General features: G+C 38.0%; 1 protein-coding gene across 1 annotated transcript in view; it reads left to right on the plus strand.

The window, feature by feature from the left end:
* LOC144970746 (transient-receptor-potential-like protein) overlaps positions 1-18,323 on the plus strand; it is a 49,524-nt gene extending 31,201 nt beyond the window's left edge. The window contains exons 7-19 of the mRNA XM_078910732.1: positions 261-472; positions 1,611-1,744; positions 3,941-4,080; positions 7,130-7,264; positions 8,685-8,857; positions 9,591-9,786; positions 10,502-10,729; positions 11,490-11,534; positions 12,338-12,376; positions 13,294-13,371; positions 13,819-13,934; positions 15,894-16,107; positions 17,722-18,323. Of these exons, the coding sequence (XP_078766858.1) occupies positions 261-472; positions 1,611-1,744; positions 3,941-4,080; positions 7,130-7,264; positions 8,685-8,857; positions 9,591-9,786; positions 10,502-10,729; positions 11,490-11,534; positions 12,338-12,376; positions 13,294-13,371; positions 13,819-13,934; positions 15,894-16,107; positions 17,722-18,150 (2,139 nt within the window). The 3' untranslated portion in view covers positions 18,151-18,323. The remainder of the gene's footprint in view (positions 1-260; positions 473-1,610; positions 1,745-3,940; positions 4,081-7,129; positions 7,265-8,684; positions 8,858-9,590; positions 9,787-10,501; positions 10,730-11,489; positions 11,535-12,337; positions 12,377-13,293; positions 13,372-13,818; positions 13,935-15,893; positions 16,108-17,721) is intronic.
* The last annotated feature ends 1,098 nt before the right edge of the window (positions 18,324-19,421 follow it).

Consider the following 19,421-nt stretch of genomic DNA (forward strand, 5'->3'; position numbering starts at 1 on the left):
ATCATCTCATCTGCTTCAGTCTTATCATCCTGCTCTCCTTCATTGCCCTGTACCAGTTCGATTCTGGTGACTTTGAACAATTCACCTCGAACTAGCTCAATTTTCGGCGTCGCACTGTGGCTGACACCCGGGTTGTTTCAGTATTCTCTTGGAATAGACCCCAGAGAAGGATTTTATTTCCCATTGAAGATTAATACAGGTATTTGTTTTGTTTCAATAAATCCATTTTCTAAATTTTTACAATTTTTACTCAATTTCAGTTTGTGTCGCACCCCCATTGCCAACAGCTCCTGACCTCGATTTGGTATGACGGGTTGCCCGGGTGGAGAAAGAGAAACGGGCTGACCAAGTTCCTCATCTGCCTCAGCCTTATCGTTCTGCTCCCCTTCATTGCCTTGTACTATTTGATATTTCCACGGTCCAGGATTGGGAAGCTGCTCCGGTCTCCGTTCATGAAGTTTTTATACCACAGGCAAGTCTTTCATATACTGTGGAAGGAGGGGTGGGGGGGGGGGTCAACTCCTTCAAAAATCAGTCTTCGACGGCATTATAAATTACGTTGTCATTGAAATACTTAATTACGTAATTTCGTTATTTTAAAAAATAGTCATTCAGATTTCATAAGGATCATGAGTTGAAGGCAATCCCAATTTCAATTGCGTTTAATCGACAATAAGAATTGCTCTCGACCCTTTGGATAGGACGATGGTCTATCGCAAAGCACTTTCTGCATCCTGGTCCCTTTGGGTGTGAAGTGAAGTGTGCCAGGCCCCCACTATTCCATTATAACAGGGGGGTGGGGGAAATTAATACGAGTTGAAATCAGTCAAAAAATGTGGATGGCTTAATACAAATATCAACTTGATTGTCACGGATCCCAACGTGAAACTACTTAAAATGCTTCCCGTGCCTAGAACTGGACATATTCCTCCATTTTTCTAGTGAAATATTTATTTAATCCTTAAAGCGTACTGACCATGAAAAATAAGCCTGTAACTAATGTTCTTTGCTATCATTTTAAAGAATTCTGAACAATTGTGAAATAACGCTATTCTTATATCACAAGTGCCACGTCTCAACAATTTGGTAATCCTCACATTCAATTCAATTCGTTGGTTTCACGCATTTGGCTTCTCTCCTTTCCATGAGAGTAGAGCCAGTTCCCCTCAGAGAGTTCTGTTGTTCGCTAAGTTTCCCAAAAACCCATACAATTGTTTTACATATAAATGCCGACGCATCAAAAATTGACCTACAAATTTTTGCTACAATTATTTGAGATTGAGCATGAGCTTTTATATCGCGCAATATCCACTAAACGTGCTCAAAGCGCTTTACAAAGGGTCCCTCACCAACAGCAATACGTAACATTTGGAACGAGGTACGTCGCATGTTAGGTCATATTACAGTTTTTTCCACAGAGACAACGCTGTTAATGGCAATGGTACTCATTGTACAAATGAGAATGACGATGAGAGAATGTGAGTAAAGAGTATTTTCCAATGAGTCAACTATGCGCCGAGCGACGCTCGAACCCAGGACCTTCCGATTCGAAAGTGAGTGTCATACCACAATATTCTCATATGTTGTTGTGATTTGTTTTTTTTTTCCAGTGCTAGTTTTGGTGTTTTCTTGTTCCTCCTGGTGTGTGCCTCGACAGACATTGTCAGTTCCTCCCCAAAACGTGAACGATTACGAGGTCCAAAACCATCGGAGCTGGAATGGCTGATATTGCTCTGGGTTACAGGTAAACAAGATTATATTATATTCCTGCACATTCACACACACACAAACACACACATATATAATACACAATTAGATATATAAACTTACAAACACTAACACACATACATACATACATATACACATAGAGAAACACACTCGTACATAGAACACACATAAACACACAACACAAACAGAGACACAATGCACACAGAAACATAATATACACACTTACATATACTCAAAGAAACGTTCACATGGTCTCACACACCGTGTGTATGTGTAATAGAGAGAGGGAGAGATATATATAGATAGATAGATAGATAGAGAGAGAGAGAGAGAGAGAGAGAGAGAGAGAGAGAGAGAGAAGATAGAAATAAATAGAGAAATAAATAGAGAGAGAGTGACGAAACTAGGAAAAAAAATTAAGAGAGAGAGAGAGAGAGAGAGAGAGAGAGAGAGAGAGAGAGAGAGAGAGACAGAAGGAGGAGAGAGATAACAGAGAGAACGAGATAGAGAGATAGAATCTGTTTAAGTGTGTGTGTGTGTATGTTTGTGAGAGAGAGAGAGGGAGAGAGAGAGCGAGAAGAGAGAGAAAGAAAGAGAGAAAGAAAGAGAGAAAGAAAGAGAGAGAGAGAGAGAGAGAGAGAGAGACAGAGAGAGAGAGAGAGAGAGAGAGAACACTATGTGAGAGTGGCCTGGATGTTACCCGCTATAATAATATTATAATCACCAATCATTGTTTTATCATAGATTTCAATACAAAGAGATTTAGGAAAATGATAGTTTTCCTTACAAATTGTGTTTATTTCATTTGTCAAAATCTTAGTAACAAATAATGGAGCAGGCACTGGCGTAAGGCAAACATCTGAAAAGTTGTGTATGAAACTGTGCCAGACAAAGCAGGAAGAAGGATACAAGAAGAAAATCATCCTCCCCCCCCCCCCCACAAAGAAATTAGCCTGCCTCAAATGGGGATCAAACCGCAGACCTGAATTTCGATCCCTAGTGAAAACAGGTTATTTTTGTGGGATGGTTTTGCTTTATCGTTATGTTCTTTTTCTGTTTTGTTGGCATTGTTCATACATACCTATTCAGAACCCCGTCCTTTAACACGTTAACTTTAAATTTGATGATACTATATATATATATATATATATATATAAAAATATATATATATATATATATATATATATATATATAATATATATATATATATATATATATATATATATGTTGGCTGCAAATTGACTGCACTCATTTTTCTCTCAGGCCCGTCTTGCCCTCCACTTGACTTTTCCTCGCAGTCGGTCTCTTGTTTTATCATTGCAGAGTGAGTGTAACTCACGCGTTTTTGGTTGCCGAACCGAACAGTAATCGAACGCCAACTTTTTATCTCGGAATTAAAATTTCTTTCAGTTTCCTACCTATAGATAGAATGCGCTTGGCCAAGGAGTTCACAACATTGCCATCCGGAAGTATAACGGACCGACACACAAACTCTGTGTAACCATGAACTTTTATAGTCTGGTTAATACAGTTTAGTGAGAACAACTCACAAACGCGGATGGCAAAAACAATCATCTGCATACTATCTAGACCAACAAAGTCATTGAAACAATACACGGAGCTTCTTTGTTATTGTTTTTAGAACACCTTTGGATGATCAGTTCTCACTAAATAAATGTTTGAATATTAATATAAACGCTTTAGGTTATACGTAGTTTTGTTTGTTGGTATGTTTCATGTGTCTGTTGTGAGTAGATTACAGAAAATGTAAGGGCTAACCCACACCGGAGACTGACTTCGACGACCCGGTACTGCCGTCCTCTGCCGTCTTCCGGATAAAGACATCGGGCTCAGACAAAATACTAAGAATAAAGAGAAGATCCGCTAGACCTACCCATACCAAGCACCCGACGTCCTCTGCCGTTTTATTTTTCGAGCTTGGTATGGGTAGGTCAACCGGCTCTTCTCTTTATTCTTAGTATTTTGTCCATGCCCTACGTCTTTATACGGAAGACGGCAGAGGACGGTAGTGCTGGGTCGTGGGAGTCAGTCTCTGGTGTGGGTTAACCCTAAGTGTCTTTGACACACTCACTTGTTATTCATGAACAGGAGACTAAAATGAATGAACTCCGTTTACAGACTAACAATTAAATAACTCTAAAACTTCATATCTGCAATTGTCTATTTTTTTCCATTTATTCTTATCCTGAAGGTTTTGTTTGGGCTGAGTGCAAACAGCTGTGGGAGGAAGGACTAAAGACGTATGTTCGACAATGGTGGAATTGGCTGGATTTTATCATGTTGTCCCTATACCTGGCAACATTCTCTCTCAGGCTAGTGGCTTTTTTCCAGGTAAATCATGGACGTAAAGGAATTGTAGTTTGATAGGTAAATATGACTATTTGGCCACTTGTTACTGTAAGCTTTGAGTGGCAACAGGACGCAAACTATCCATAAGTGCCAATGTAGTGCTTTATTGCCAAATTCTTTTAAAATCTTGCGTTTAAAAAAAAAAAGCCGTTTAGCATGCAAAAAGTGGATTTGCCATTTGGCATTTTCAAGGACATTTTTATTTTCGAAATCATTTAATTTCATCAATTTTATAGATCAATTAATCATATATCCTTAAACTGTCGCAGCGATGTGAAACTTTTATTAAATCGAGACACTAATCATGGCGACGGGATTAGATAATTAATAATTATATTCCATTCCCAAGCCCATTTTAGCACAAAAAGTGATGCTTGTAAAAGTTGGCATTTTCCTTTGAGCTATTTGACATTTTTTGTAAATAAAATGAATCTGCAACCCTGAAATACACGTGAAATTATCGGGAAATTGGCTGAATTTTATCATGTGATTATCCAACCTGACTGACCTTTGTAAGTTCAGAAGGTTGAAGATGACGTGGTTGAGAAATATAATCCGCATATTTATTCACGGTAAGAATCTGAACTGTTGTAAATGATTCAGTGATAGACAAAATCAATCCTATCCAATTCAATCCATCTCAAAAACCTAGTACTGCTTTCAATACTTTACAAAATAAAATTGCGGCGGAAAACCAAAACAATGGTCGTATTAGGAAAGTTTAAACTTTCACTAATCTATCAAGGTTTGTTCTAAAGAATTTAAAATGTTACCATACATTGACAAATTGAATAAATAAATGCATGACAAAAGACCCACGGTGAAAATATAAACTGAAAGAAATGCTAGCGCGAGGAGCTTTTGGAAGGCCTCCCTTCATAGCTGTCAGAATTTTTCAAGTTGCCGGACAGGGAGTTCTGTAACCTTATTGTTCTGGAAAAAGGCCGCCCTTTAATTGAGATGGTGTCCAAATTTACCTTTATACAGAAAGAGAATAACACACACACACACACGCACACACACATACACACACAATCGTCTTAAGCGTCTTATCCAAAGGATAGCAAGTAATTGTGATTATCCATTTTATGATATAGAAACCGGAATAAACTCCGGTTTCATGGACGCGGGCTTATGGCTCTGAAGGACTACTACTTTGCAAACAAAAGAATCAGCATATTCAATTTTTTTTCACGAATTGGCAGATTAATTAACCAGTGGATTTTTCACCAATCAAAACTTGGAATTTGTGACACACCTTCACACGTGATCGGACAAACATCATTGGTTTATATAAACAATAACGTGAATTTTATCGACCTGTCTCTCTGATCATTGTTATTGTTTTTATACCACCAGGTGGGTGACTAGTTATCAGACGATTTTCTCGATCATGTTATAAAAGTTAAAATTTACACACAGTTTTCTGTGTTGGTTCTCTATAGATAGAATGAAGATGACGTCACTCACGCCTTTGTTATTGTATTTTGCCATCCGCGTTTGTGAGTGATTCTCACTAAACTGTATTATCCAGACTATAGAAGTTCATGGTTACACATAGTTTGTGTGTTGGTCCGTTATACTTCTGGATGGCAATGTTATGAACTTCTTAGCCAAGCGCATACTATCTTAGATCAAGCGGTAGTACAGTGGGTATTTTACTTAGACAGACACCATTGACATTAAAATCAACGTCGTTCGCTATTTTGACTAATCACTGCCATTGTTTACATTATGACGACTCTCCGAGACGTGGTTATCTAAGTGTCAATTGTATGACTTTCTTCATATGTTCAAATTCCACAACTGATACAATGAGATAATGAAAGTAGCCCTGTGTAATCCTGTCACTATTTGAATTAACTAACAATGGCTAATCAAACTAACACGCTATAAAAGATCACTGGGATCAAATGATGTATTCATCACGTCATTTTCGTAACACTCCACACACGAAACAATCGTAATATGCGACCCACCGTCCCCAAACGGTATTATGTCGGGAGGAATACAACACCCCCCCCCCCGAAAAACTAGGGCATTTATAGAGCGCAATATCCATTAAACGTGCTCAAAGCGCTTTACAAGGGGTCCTGACCATCAGCAACACGTAACATATAGAACGAGATATGACGTCTGTTAGGCGATATTACATTTTTTTTCGACAGAGACAATGCTGTTAAAGGCCAGGTACTCATTTTTTTACACCTGAGTACGGTGAGATAATGTAAGTAAAGAGCCTTTTCCAAGGACTCAACTATGCACCGAGCGAGGCTCGAACCCAGGACCTTCCAATCCGATTCGAAGGCGATTGTCATACCACAAGATCACATAGTCATACCCATTCAAGACGATATATGCTATTTATGATTTTGTTCAGAAAAGCTATCTCCATAATATATTAATACATACGATGTTCACTTTTACTGGCTTTAACAATGGTTTATCTTCAAAATGTTTGATGAATGAAAGAAATATGGAAAGATGCTTGTTGTATCATAATATATGTGACGATTTTCCTCCTCTTATAATATCACATTGTATCATATCATCATATATCATATCAATAATAAGGCTGTTTAATGGATCACGTGTTCCTTGAATGCCCTTAAACATAAGCAACAATAAATTATACACCACACACTGCATAATTTTTGAGATAAATATAATAAAAAGGGAGAAACAAATAAAAGCATAGAAGAAAATTTAACCCACCCACCAAAGAAAAAAGAAAACAAAAACAAGAGACAAAACAAATATGAAAACTAAACATCCATTCTTATTATTGACGTATAATACGAATGCTAAGTCGTATAATCTGTATTTTAAAGCAACATGCGCTTTTTTATAATTCATCAGAATATCTTTAGCTTCATTAGTTGGAAATTTCAAGCTGTTCCATGTTTTGGCAATAGGGAATATAAAATGTATTCTTCCAAATTAAAGTCGAGTATCTTCGAGTGTCTTCTGTTGGCAGGGAAAGGGATGAACTGTAAATTCGATATTAATAACAATTTTATTCTATTTCCAGATCGAGTCAGGTTGCTATGGAGAGCGAGAGATATTGCGTAAAGACTGGCCTCAGAACGATCCAACGCTCATCGCCGAGGGACTCTTTGCTGTGGCCAACGTCTTCAGCTTTGCAAGAATCATTTACCTCTTTCAGGTCAGTAAGCATTCTATCATTATTCTTTTTCGTTCTGTGAAACAGGGGGTCCCGATAGCTCAGTTGGTAGAGCATATTCTTCACGTGCAAAGGGACCGAGATCGATCCCGTGATCTTTTTGGCCTCCATGTTTACCTAGCATTGGTTGGGTAACTGGGTCTGGAAAGAAAGCAATTACTATTGTCCGCGTCAAGCGATGGAAACCGTGAAAAACTTTAGCTCCATGGGCCAAATGATTCTGAAGGACTCCTTCTGTGAAACAGACGTAGATAGTTAAGATTTTTGAAGTAAAGGACCGAGTTCAAATCAAGCCACGATATTGAAGAAGGAAAACTCTAAGACTCTGCCTTGTATGGGAGGACTGAAGACGCGAGAAGCAACGGTAAAGCACATCGATGTTCGAGTAGTCTTAAGACAAACCTTCCTCCCTTCTCCCCAAAAAATAATGATTACTGAAAATAAAATAAAACGAAACAAAAACAATACAAAATCAAACAAACAAGCTAAACAAAATAAAACCTGGAGCATTTCGCATTTCCCAAATTTTACGGAAGTGATTTCAAGATCCAAAAGTCTTAAGACACATTATATAACTGGAGTTAATCCATCCCGGATTTTAATTTTGTTCATTAACGAACAGTAAGACATAAGCTGCTTTATTGGATAGAAACCAATCGGAATGCTAGTTTTTGAGGTGCTTAGAAATATAAATATAAATACTCATCAACATCAACACTCATTTTGTCAGTCTGTCGGTATATATGATGAAAAGATTTCTCAAGTGTGAATATCACTTCTAAACGGTATTATGTCCGGGCAAACCAACTGTCAAAAAATAAAATTATATTAAAAGCGAACAGAAATGTTATTTTCTATCACTTTTGGAAACTACGTCGGTGCTCTTTAATAAAAAAAAATAAAAATTAACCAAGTTTCATGTTGTGGATTACATCAAAATAACACATTAGAGAGCAGGTAATGGTGTAAGATTAATATCTGAAGAGGTGTGTATGATACAGTGTCAGACAAAGCAGAAATAAATAGATCGATAGACAGAAAGAAAGAAAGAAAGAAAGAAAGAAAGAAAGAGAGAGAGAGAGAGAGAGAGAGAGAGAGAGAGAGAGAGAGAGAGAGAGATACGAGTAAAACCCATCCCAAAATCCGGTAATCAGGTATTCCGAGCTTTGATCCAAATTCGAGGCAGTAAGATGTTTCGGGGTGTTTTTCCTTTTTATTGGATATTCCCCTCTTCTTTGTCTGGAAATGTTTTATACCCACAGGTTTACAAATTTTGGATCATGAAATCAGTTTTAGCAAATAAATTACCAATACAATGGGTCACAATAAATGTAGGTACAATTTTCTTTTTTATTCAGTATTTTTCAACTTTGTTTTGAATTTTAATTTCATTCTCAAACAGGCGAATCAGCATCTAGGACCTCTACAGATATCCCTGGGTTGCATGTTTATCGACATCGCCAAGTTTCTGTTCATCTTTTTCCTGGTGCTGTCCTCCTTTGCCTGTGGTCTGAATCAGTTGTACTGGTACTACCATAGGGACGGGGATCATTTACAAGAGGATCTCTTCTTTACGTGAGTTGAAGACAACTTTTTAGAAAACCTTAATTCAATGATATGATAATTTGTTCATTTCTGAATAGTTCCACACCATTTTAAAGGAAAATTGCACATTAATGATGAAACGCTATAGATCTAATCTAATGTTTTTTTCACAGGACATTTTAAACGTTGAAATGACATTCAGTAAACTTATCAAAACCACTTTTCTGCAGAATTTGTAATTCAAATGGCCATAACTCAGACAATTTAAAACATTTGTTTCATGAAATAAACGACAAAATGTAGAGAAGTGTCCATTTCAAACCATACCAATAACCTTAATTTCCAATGCGACATGTGGATCATTAAAAAACAGAAATAAGCTGGAACATTTATAAAGGGCAATATCCACTGAACTTGATCAAAGCGCTTTGCAAGAGGTCCTTAACCAACAGCAACACTAAACATGTAGGACAAGACATGACGCCTGTTAGACGGCAATACAAAGTTTTTTTTTCAAACAGAGAGAACGCTGTTAGCGGCCAAGTAATAATTGTACACCTGAGGGCGGTGAGAGAATGTGAGTATAGGATCTTTTCCAAGGATTCAACGATGAGCCACTCAGAGTTGGACTCAAACTTACACCTTCCGGTCTGAAGGCGAGTGTCAAACTATTAGACCACATAGCCTATTTTCATTGAGCGCTTCACTTATGTGTGTAATTTAGTATATATTCAAGTTACAATATTATCTCCCCTGTTTTCAGGTTATTTTCGAGTTACGCCACCTTGTTCTGGTCCATGTTCAGCCTAGTCCCGCCCAGCAAGTTAGAAATCCACAGTTCTCAAAGCTTTACGGACACGGTGGGAGAGTTGCTGTTCATGGCGTACCACGCAATGGCTGTCATTGTACTCTTAAATATGCTGATTGCAATGATGTCATCCTCTTTTCAGGACATTGAGGTGAGTAGTTGGAGCGTTATGAATTTTTTTCTGAAAGGCTTAATGAGCCTCATGGCATTCGTAAAGAAAGAATTAAAGAAACTGTGCATTCTTCAAGAACAAAGAAATGAAACGTATAAACTCTGCTGAAATGTGGTTTTACAGAACGATGATGAGGATAAGCTGGAGGGAAAGAAGAACAAATAACAGGATATTGGAAAAGCTGGAAGTCATGCCAGAACTACTATTTGTCATCAAAAGGGAGAAAACTCAGTATTTTCTGCCACAGATGCCGAAACCCATGCACAATTATGAAAGGTGTGGCACAGGGGAAAATGGAGGGCAAACGAAGAAGAGGAAGACCTAAGCCTAGTTACATAAAAAATATATCATAGAATGGAAGAGAGTTATACGATACCGTCAACAGACGGGAGGAATGGGCAGACATTTGTCATCGCAGAGTGCGGGCAGCCAACGTCAATGAGGACGACACTGGATAGATAGTAAGTAAGTAAGTATATTCTGATGATTGGAGTACTACTGATAGAGGTCACAATGAAACTTGGGATTAATTTATATTGGTTATAATTTGAAAAAACCCATAAACTTCATATTTTTTTTGTCGTTTTGATTCTAAATTCACTTTTTGGGGTCAGATTCATCCCGACATAATACTGTTTTGAGACGAGTTGCCACATATTCTCTCTCACCAAATACATTTCTGACTGATTTACAGAACCACGCGGACATGGAATGGAAGTTTGCCCGTTCCAAGCTGTGGATGGGCTATTTTGATGAAGGGTCCACCTTACCCACCCCGTTCAACCTGATAGTCAGTCCAAAGTCCATCTTCTACTTCGTGGCCTGGGTCAGAGACACAGTCCAAAACTGTAGAAAGGGTGGCAAGCAAATGTACAAAGTGAGGCAGACTCATCGTCAAACTCAACACGGAACACCCAATCAGGTAAATCTATTTTTAGACAAGCAATTGTGAGATAGAATAATAATAATAGTATTAATAATAATAATAATAATAATAATAATAATAATAATAATAATAATAATAATAATAATAATAGAGGGCACGGTATCCTCAACAATGAAGCTCTTGGCGCTAAGATAATATGATAATCACACTCTTGTGAAGCCAAAAATGACTCCCATGGTCTGGCCTGCTGCTCAGAATAGTCTTCGTTCTGACTCTTCTGTCAACTCAGCGGCGATGGATTAGCTGGGTGCGAGCTTGATCTAACAGAAGGCACTTTTGAATATTCAGATCAGTTCCTATTTAAATGGTAGTATGCACTTACTACTATCAATTTAACTGTACTGAAACCTGGATAAAGGGCCCCGGTAGCTCAGTTGGTAGAGCACTCTCTTCACACCCAAAGGGACCGAGATCGATTCCGGGTGCAGTTGAGATTTTTTTCTGACCCCTCTGTCCACCCAGCAGTGAATGGGTAGCTGAGTCTGTTAGATTTGGCGGAAAGTACTTTGCGATAGACTAGCGTCCTATACAAAGGATAGCAAGCAATTGCTATTCTCTGTTTCACGCTATAGAAACGGGGATAAACTCCGGCTCCATGGGCCTAATGGCTCTGAAGGACTGCATTAGATAGAAACCTGGATTAATCCCTGCTTTACGGGGCTAATAATTACCCTTTTCCCAATAAAAACAAGAGCAACAAAACTAATGCCGAAGTTATATTTTTATTTAATGACAGAATTCCAAGGTTACCATGAATGGGACTCCCAACGATATATTCAAGGTAGGTCATTCACCAGTCAATAGAATTTTAATAAAATGAATATGATCATCATTAAGTGGCATATTTCCACGGATTTACCATGCTCAATGCGATTCACAAAGTTTCCTTTATTTCCCCAGCAGGCCATACGGAGCAATACTTCCATTTCATACAGTAAACAGTCGCCTTCACAGTGCCTTTTTTGTATGAACACTTTTACAATATCGGTCCCAGGTTTGAGATTATTTGACAAGACGTGGGTCATTTCAATTGATCGATATTTGGAAGACGAGTAGTCAAAAGTGTTGTCCAAGTGAGCAAATTGGGGGTTAATGATCTTGCCCAAGGAAAAAAATACGAAAGTGCCAGAAGCGGGTCTCGAACCCGGGACCTTCCGGGTCACAGTCTTATACCTTAACCAATCGGCCACTTCGCCCCCCCCCCCCCTTATTCCTTTTGAGTTGTTTAAAAAACAAGAATTTAGTTTATGTTGGATAGGTATGACGTTTCGGGAAAATCCGGAAAACGGTTGGTAAGCGGAGAGTAAAGACTATGGCAGACAGCACTCCAAAAAGTTATATAGATAGAATGCGCTTGGTTAAGAAGCTCACAACATTGCCATCCGGAAGTATAACGGACCAACACACAAAACTGTGTATAACCTTGAGCGTTTATAGTCTGGTTAATACAGTTTAGTGAGAATTATTCATAAAAGCGGATGGCAAAAAGCGATAACAAAGACCTGAGTGACGTCAACTTCATACTATCTATATTGCAATCAATGGCTAACTGAATGTTTCCTTCTGTCTTTATTCATCCCACAGACACAAGAGAGTGGAGATATGCACAACAATAACAATAATGTGAGTACTTGGACAGCCTTATATTTATCACATTGGAATAAAAACTAAGGGTGCTTAAGCAAACCAGAGAAAATATAACGAGATAAATGTGTGATCCGCCGCCTCAAAACGGTGCTATAATATATAGGGGTGATTTAAATGCCAATACTTTGAACATTACAGTGAAAAGACTCGGATAGAGCCTACCTTTATACGTTTTACAGTCGCAAAAACTAAAATTTAGCATTGCTTGTCAGTTTAACTTAAAAATCAACCTTTGACATGTAATTCACTCAGACATTGTACCGTTTTGAGAAGGAAGGATGTGACCCAAATTAAAATTCATTATATAAAAAATTGGGATTTTTTTCCTCATCATATTTTGCGTGTTTTGATTGCCTGTCCTTTGAAGAAGGTCAAAGATTGAAACGTCATTTGTTTTGTATTGTTTTAACACGTGTGAGTTAGATTTTCTATCTATATATTTTTTCACATTATGATGTTGGTTTCTATGGAATCTGGCACTTTTTACACCAAGGATTTTTTAAGGACACTCTTTTAAATCAGACTGTTTTAAACCTTGGCTACTTCAAATCTAACATACTTTACGACAAGCTGTTTCAAATATGACAAATTTATGGCAAGCTATTTTAACACTGACACTTTTTACGAAAGGCTATTTCAAATATGATATTACTGAAGTTTACCTTTTTCTCATCATATTTGAATATAAAATGTTAACTGTAATCTATAAAAATCATGAAATACACATCTTTATAAAAATGTATCTTTCACGTTTGCACTCTGGTTGAGTTTACATTTTTCTAATAGCTAAAACAATCTATGTACAACGAATTCAATATAGACTAATAATAAGACGTTATAACGGTTTGGTCATCTTTTCGTCTCAATGACTAACTATACTTTGTACATTTCAGCGTGTTATCGCCAGTGGCTATGTAAATGACCTTGAACCCACTCCATTGCCACCCCCAGATAAAAATCAACAATATCAGGTAAAATATGTGGATAGTTCTCTTGTAACATCATAATGTTAGATAAGATAAATGACAATTTGGTATCTGCCCGTTACAATACGTTACACTACAACACGTCGTTATATCCACCAATATAACATAATAATGTTAGATAAGATAAATGACAATTTTCTATCTGTCCGTTACAATACGTTACACTACAACACGTCGTTATATCCACCAATATAACATAATAATGTTAGATAAGATAAATGACAATTTGGTATCTGCCCGTTACAATACGTTACACTACAACACGTCGTTATATCCACCAATATAACATAATAATGTTAGATAAGATAAATGACAATTTTCTATCTGTCCGTTACAAGAATTGATACGTCGGCTGATATGTCATTATATCAACCAAGATAACATTATAATGTTAGATAAGATAAATGACAATTTGGTATCGGTTCGTTACAGGAGGTGATGCGTCGATTGATTTGTCGTTATATCCACCAAACCAAGAAACAACACAGGCAGGATGGGGTCAATGAAGATGACTTGTTGGAGATTAAACAGGACATATCCAGTCTCAGGTTCGATTTTGTGTGCGATATCGTCGTCTTCGTTATCATCATCATCATTATCATCATCATCATTATCATCATCACCATCCCATGAAACCGGAATTTATTCCGATATGTATTGAGTGAAACACATTTGCTTGTAGTCCTTTTGATAGGACGCTGGTTTATCGCAAATTACTTTCCACCAAGTTCTAACAGACCCAGCTACCCATTCAGTGCTAAGTGGAAAAGGGGGCGGGGGGGGGGGGGGTCAGAAAGAAAATCTCTGCTACACACGGATCGATCTTGGTCCCTTTGCGTATGAATCGAGTGCTATACCAACTGAGCGAATAATCACCAATATGATACGGTCAATCAACGAGTCAGAATCATCCATGTTTTAAAGTTAATGTTAAACTTCCCTTTACAAAATAACTGACATTCCGTATTTTGAATTTTGAATGTGTTGTATGAATTCAATGCAAAATTAATTATTTTGAATAAATACGAACGAAAATGTGAAAATGGAAAGGCTCCGAATGAAAACGGTATAAACAATAGAATGTTTAATAGCAATGAACAAATTACTTTTTGACAATTAGATTCAGTAGTCTGATGTCACGCCGCCAGGCAACGGCGGCCATCTTGGTTCTAAACAAAGAAAATCATGACTTTTGATTCTTCATGCTGGCTAGAACTTTTCATATGCCTTGTGATCAGAATGTGTAAAAGTCAAAACATGATCAAATTTATGGGTTTTTTCCTCTGGATACGCTTTTATGCTCGCCGGGGAAATATTTCATACGGGCGTCCGCCATTGTTCCGATAGTTTAGAGCCAGTGTTACTAAGTTACCATGCGTCATTAGGAAGGCAGTGACGTTACGACTGTTGAAGAGTATTAGGAAAAGGATATCGGTAATATAACATCGTGTCTTATCAATATAACCAATAAAAACAGAATTATCTATAAGGTCTAAAAAATTGGTTCAACAAAATATAATTCCGAACGTAAGTTTGTCTCGTTTGAAAACATTTAAAAAGCTCATATCTCCACATAACTTTACTTCTAAAATTTAAATGCGAAGGTGAAAAAAAGTTACTTGACAAGAGTTACGTTTATGATCTTCACATTCAAGGTGTCAAAACCCTACTCTTCTCAGAATGAATTTTTATGTACTATTAACATACACTATTGCCTATCTTCATATCAAAGGCGAAACAAACCAACAATAATAGGCAACTGCAGTCCTTCTAATTGAGTTATTTCCCTTACTTTGTTTTCTAATTCCAATCATCCTACAGGAGGTATTGTGTGTTTACACCCTAACAAATTGCTCAACTTTCGTTCTAACCGGCGTTGACTGTAGTAGTCCTTCAATTGAGCTTTTATATAGCGCAATATCCACTTAACGTGCTCAAAACGCTTTACAAGGGGTCCCTGGTCAACAGCAACATTTAACATGTAGGACGAGACATGACGCCTGTTAGGCGATATTACAATTTTTCGGACAAAGACAACGCTGTTAACGGCCAGGTACTCATTTTACACCTGAGTACGGTGAGAGAATGTGAGTAAAGAGTCTTTTCCAAGGACTCAACTATGCGTCGAGCGAGGCTCGAACCCAGGACCTTCCGATCCGAAAGCGAGTGTCATACCACTAGACCACATAGCCGCACAAAGACTTTAGGCCTATGAAGCCTGAGAATTATTATAGTTTCTCTGACGTAAAATGGACGATAGCAATAGCTTGCTACCCTATAAATAGGAAGCTAGTTTATCACAAAGTACTTTCCGCCAGATCTGACAAACCAGTTATCCAATCACTACTGGGTGGACAGGTGAGTAGGATCAGAACAAAAATCTTGATTTTACCCGGAATTGATCTCGGACCGTTTGCATTTGATGTGATTATTCTACCAACTCAGCTATCCCTCCCCCCCCCCGCCACATCTTTGACTGTAATTTCAATTAACTGTCTTTTCATTAGGTACGAACTTCGTGAAGACCGCCAGAGCGAGATGCAGAGAACCAAATCCCAGATGACCACCCTAAGGAAAGACCTTCACGACACCATTTCGACCTTGACTCCTGAACTGGCATCCGTTTCACCCTTGAACGGGAACTTTTCCTCACCCTCCCATTGGCCAACGTCACGAGGCGGAAACGGCAATAGGGATTATTTTCATCCGGAAGTTGTTGGTGTAAGTTCTTTTCAGAAGTCGAATTTGACAGTTCACTTAATCCAACTGTACATAATCATGACCACTGAGGTATATTCAATGTACGCGGTATGTGAGTTCAATGTACAAAAATCAATATTTTAAATTTAGATGCCAATAGAAAAAAAGAAAAGGAAAAAACAGAACAAAATACCGAAAATGGAACGTGTCGATTCAAAACCCTTCTTCATGAAAAATTTTATATACGTGTTTTTTTTTTCTTCAGAGAACGGTAGAATAGTGAAAACTATTGCGCAGTATGTTCAGTGTATAGTGTGTATGGTTAATAGAGGAGTATGAATAGTTTGGTCTCTTAAAGTGGCGAACACAAAAATCACACTTGCCAGGTCGTATAACACTTAAAAACCCGTTTTGGCATCTGGCGTTAAATCGTGTTGATCGACGTGAACTTATTTGCAGGTCTGATAACGCAATTCCTCGTGCGCTCATTATTGTAATGGAAATATAAAAAAATAAAATGACGCAAAATATTGTCCATTATAACAATGTAAAACTAGGCCCATAACTGTCAGACCTGCATATATGTATTCGTAGAAATACGAATTTTTGGCTCTAGCTACAGAACTGCATATGTCTCTTAGACTCAATACATCTTGTTGAAAAGGAAAGTTTTTCTTCTTAGAGTCTATATTTCTAAAGCTATTTATAGTGACTTTTCCTTTTTTCCCTTGGAAACTACGAATATTTGAAATTTCAAGTAGGCCCTTCTGCACTAGTTCCATAGAGTCGAAGTTTATCCCGGTTTCTATAGCACAGACAGCAACAATGGCTCGCTACCTTTAGGACAGGACGCTTTTCTATCGCAAAGTACTTTTCCACCAGTTCTAACACAACCAACTGCTCACTCACTGCTGGGTGGACCAGGGGAGGAGGAGGGGGGGGGGTTGTTCACCCAGGATTGATCTCAATTCCTTTTTGAAGTGAGTACTTTACCGACTCAGTTATCGGGACCGCCAAAGCAGATATGAGCGGCTATGTGGTCTAGTGATATGACACTCGCTTTAAGATCGGAAGGTCCTGGGTCCGAGCCTCGCTCGGTGCATAGTTGAGTCCTTGGAAAAGAATCTTAACCCACATTTTCTCACCTTGCTTAGGTGTAAAATGAGTACCTGGCCGTTAACAGCGCTGTCCCTGTAGGAAAAAAATTGAAATATCGCCTTACAGGCGTTATGCCTCGTTCTATATGGTACATGTTGCTGTTGGTCAGGGACCCTTTGTAAAGCGCTTTTAGCACGTTTAGTGGATATTGCGCTATATAAAAGCTTACGTTTAAGATATGGGCTTACCAAATATTTTCATAAAGTAAATATTATTTTCGACATTACATCATTATCATCTAAATCATTAATGATAATAATATCTTAAAAAAGTAGTGTTAGAAGAACAAAGAAATCTAGAAAAATTGACAAAAATAACCAAGCTAAAACCGATCGGCACCCACCGCCTCAGTGAGCTAAGGGCACAGGGCGTAAAAACTGAGCAACTACTCACAATCACTAATTTTATCTGACACTGACTCTTAAAATCCATTCCCAATTATTGCATTATGCATGGTAATACCATCATATGTTTCAGGATTATGCCAATTCTTCAGCCAATACCATCAACAACAACAACACCAGCTCCATTCCTCCTCACAACACGGCAGTCTATTTCCGACCGATAACCAAACACGCCACAACATCCGGGGTTGTTGAGAATCTCCATGACAACAGCAATCATAACACCAACAATAATAATATCAACAACAACAACAATACTGGACTCCACCAATCGGAGATCGACCAATTGAAAGAAGAGCTCGTATCGACGGTGAGACAAGAGATCCGCGAAGCGATTCTAGCGTCTCGAGAGTTGTTCTTGCTTCAATCCGAATCGAGCAGTCTTCAACAGAATCAAAACTACATGACGTCACAGAGCCACGTGCCCAACAACTCATTACCAGTTGTCTTTCCTTCCTCTCCGTCTGAATTGTACCATACTCGTCTTTATACCCAGTTGTAAGAAAAAACAAACCCATTGAATATTTATATAGAGCAATGTCCACTAAACGTGCTCAAAGTGCTTTGCAAAGACTCCCAAGCTGACAGCAACACGGAAGATGTATGCGGGACATGACGTCTGTTAGACAATGTTACATTTTTCTCCCGACAGAGACAATGCTGTTAACGCCCAACTACTCATTTTACACCTGAGTACTCCGAGAGAATGTGAGTAAAGAGACTTTTCCAAGGAGTCAACAAATAAGCCGCTGAGAGCGGAACTCGAACTTTGGACCTTCTGGTCCGAAGGCGAGTGTCATACAACAAGGCCACATAGCCACACGAGTGTAAAATAATACTGTGGCAATAGAATGTGATGAATATTTTAAGAATTAGTAGAAAAAGGTCACCTGACAGGCATCTTTGTCTGTATGGAATGAAAATTTGATTCCAGTGGGAGAATTAATGAAAACAGTCAACAGCTTCTAGGAGCGTAGTATTCACTGTGACTTGTGTTTTTAGAAAAAATTGAGCTTTTATTTAGTGCAATATCCACTAAATGTGCTCAAATCGATTTACAAGGGGTCCCTGGCCAACAGCAACATTTAACATATAGGACGAGGCATGGCGCCTGCTAACGGCCAGGTACTCATTTTACACCTGAGTACGGTGAGAGATTGTGAGTAAAGAGCCTTCTCCAAGGACTCAACTATGCGCCGAGCCAGGCTCGAACCCAGGACCATCCGATCCGAAAGCGAGTATCATACCACAAGACCACATAGACTTGTGTTTGGAAGGCACTTGACAGAAATTACCTCACTCGATGTAGATGTGAATGAGTATCTGGCTATAAGCACAATATTATAAGATTGCTAGTCACTGCTGGTTTTAGTATAAGATACCTTGCTGCTAGTGGAAAAGGGCGCCAAAAGGGCGACCTGTAATGTATAAAATGAAATTTCGGTTCCATTTTTGGCTTGCTGAGGAAATAGATGAAACATTGTAAGCACTTTGAGCACGGAGAATCCGTGGAATTGCTCTGTATCAATTGATCAATTTACCAATATTTATTTATTTACCTAAGTATTGTATTCATTTATTTATATATATTGAATTAATGTGTTTATTCATTTTAATTTCTAATATTGTTATTTATTTATATTATTGAATTATTGTTATTCATATCAGTTTATTTATGATTATCTAGTAATGTTCAATAATCTATTTAACTACACGTAAGCTTTTTATTTATTTATATACTTAATGTATTTGTTTAAATATCCACGTATTCAT

Source organism: Berghia stephanieae, chromosome 4 (genome assembly GCF_034508935.2).
Source record: "Berghia stephanieae isolate SIO BIC M18660-M18661 chromosome 4, UCSD_Bste_1.3, whole genome shotgun sequence".
Taxonomy (NCBI): Eukaryota; Metazoa; Mollusca; class Gastropoda; order Nudibranchia; family Aeolidiidae; genus Berghia; species Berghia stephanieae.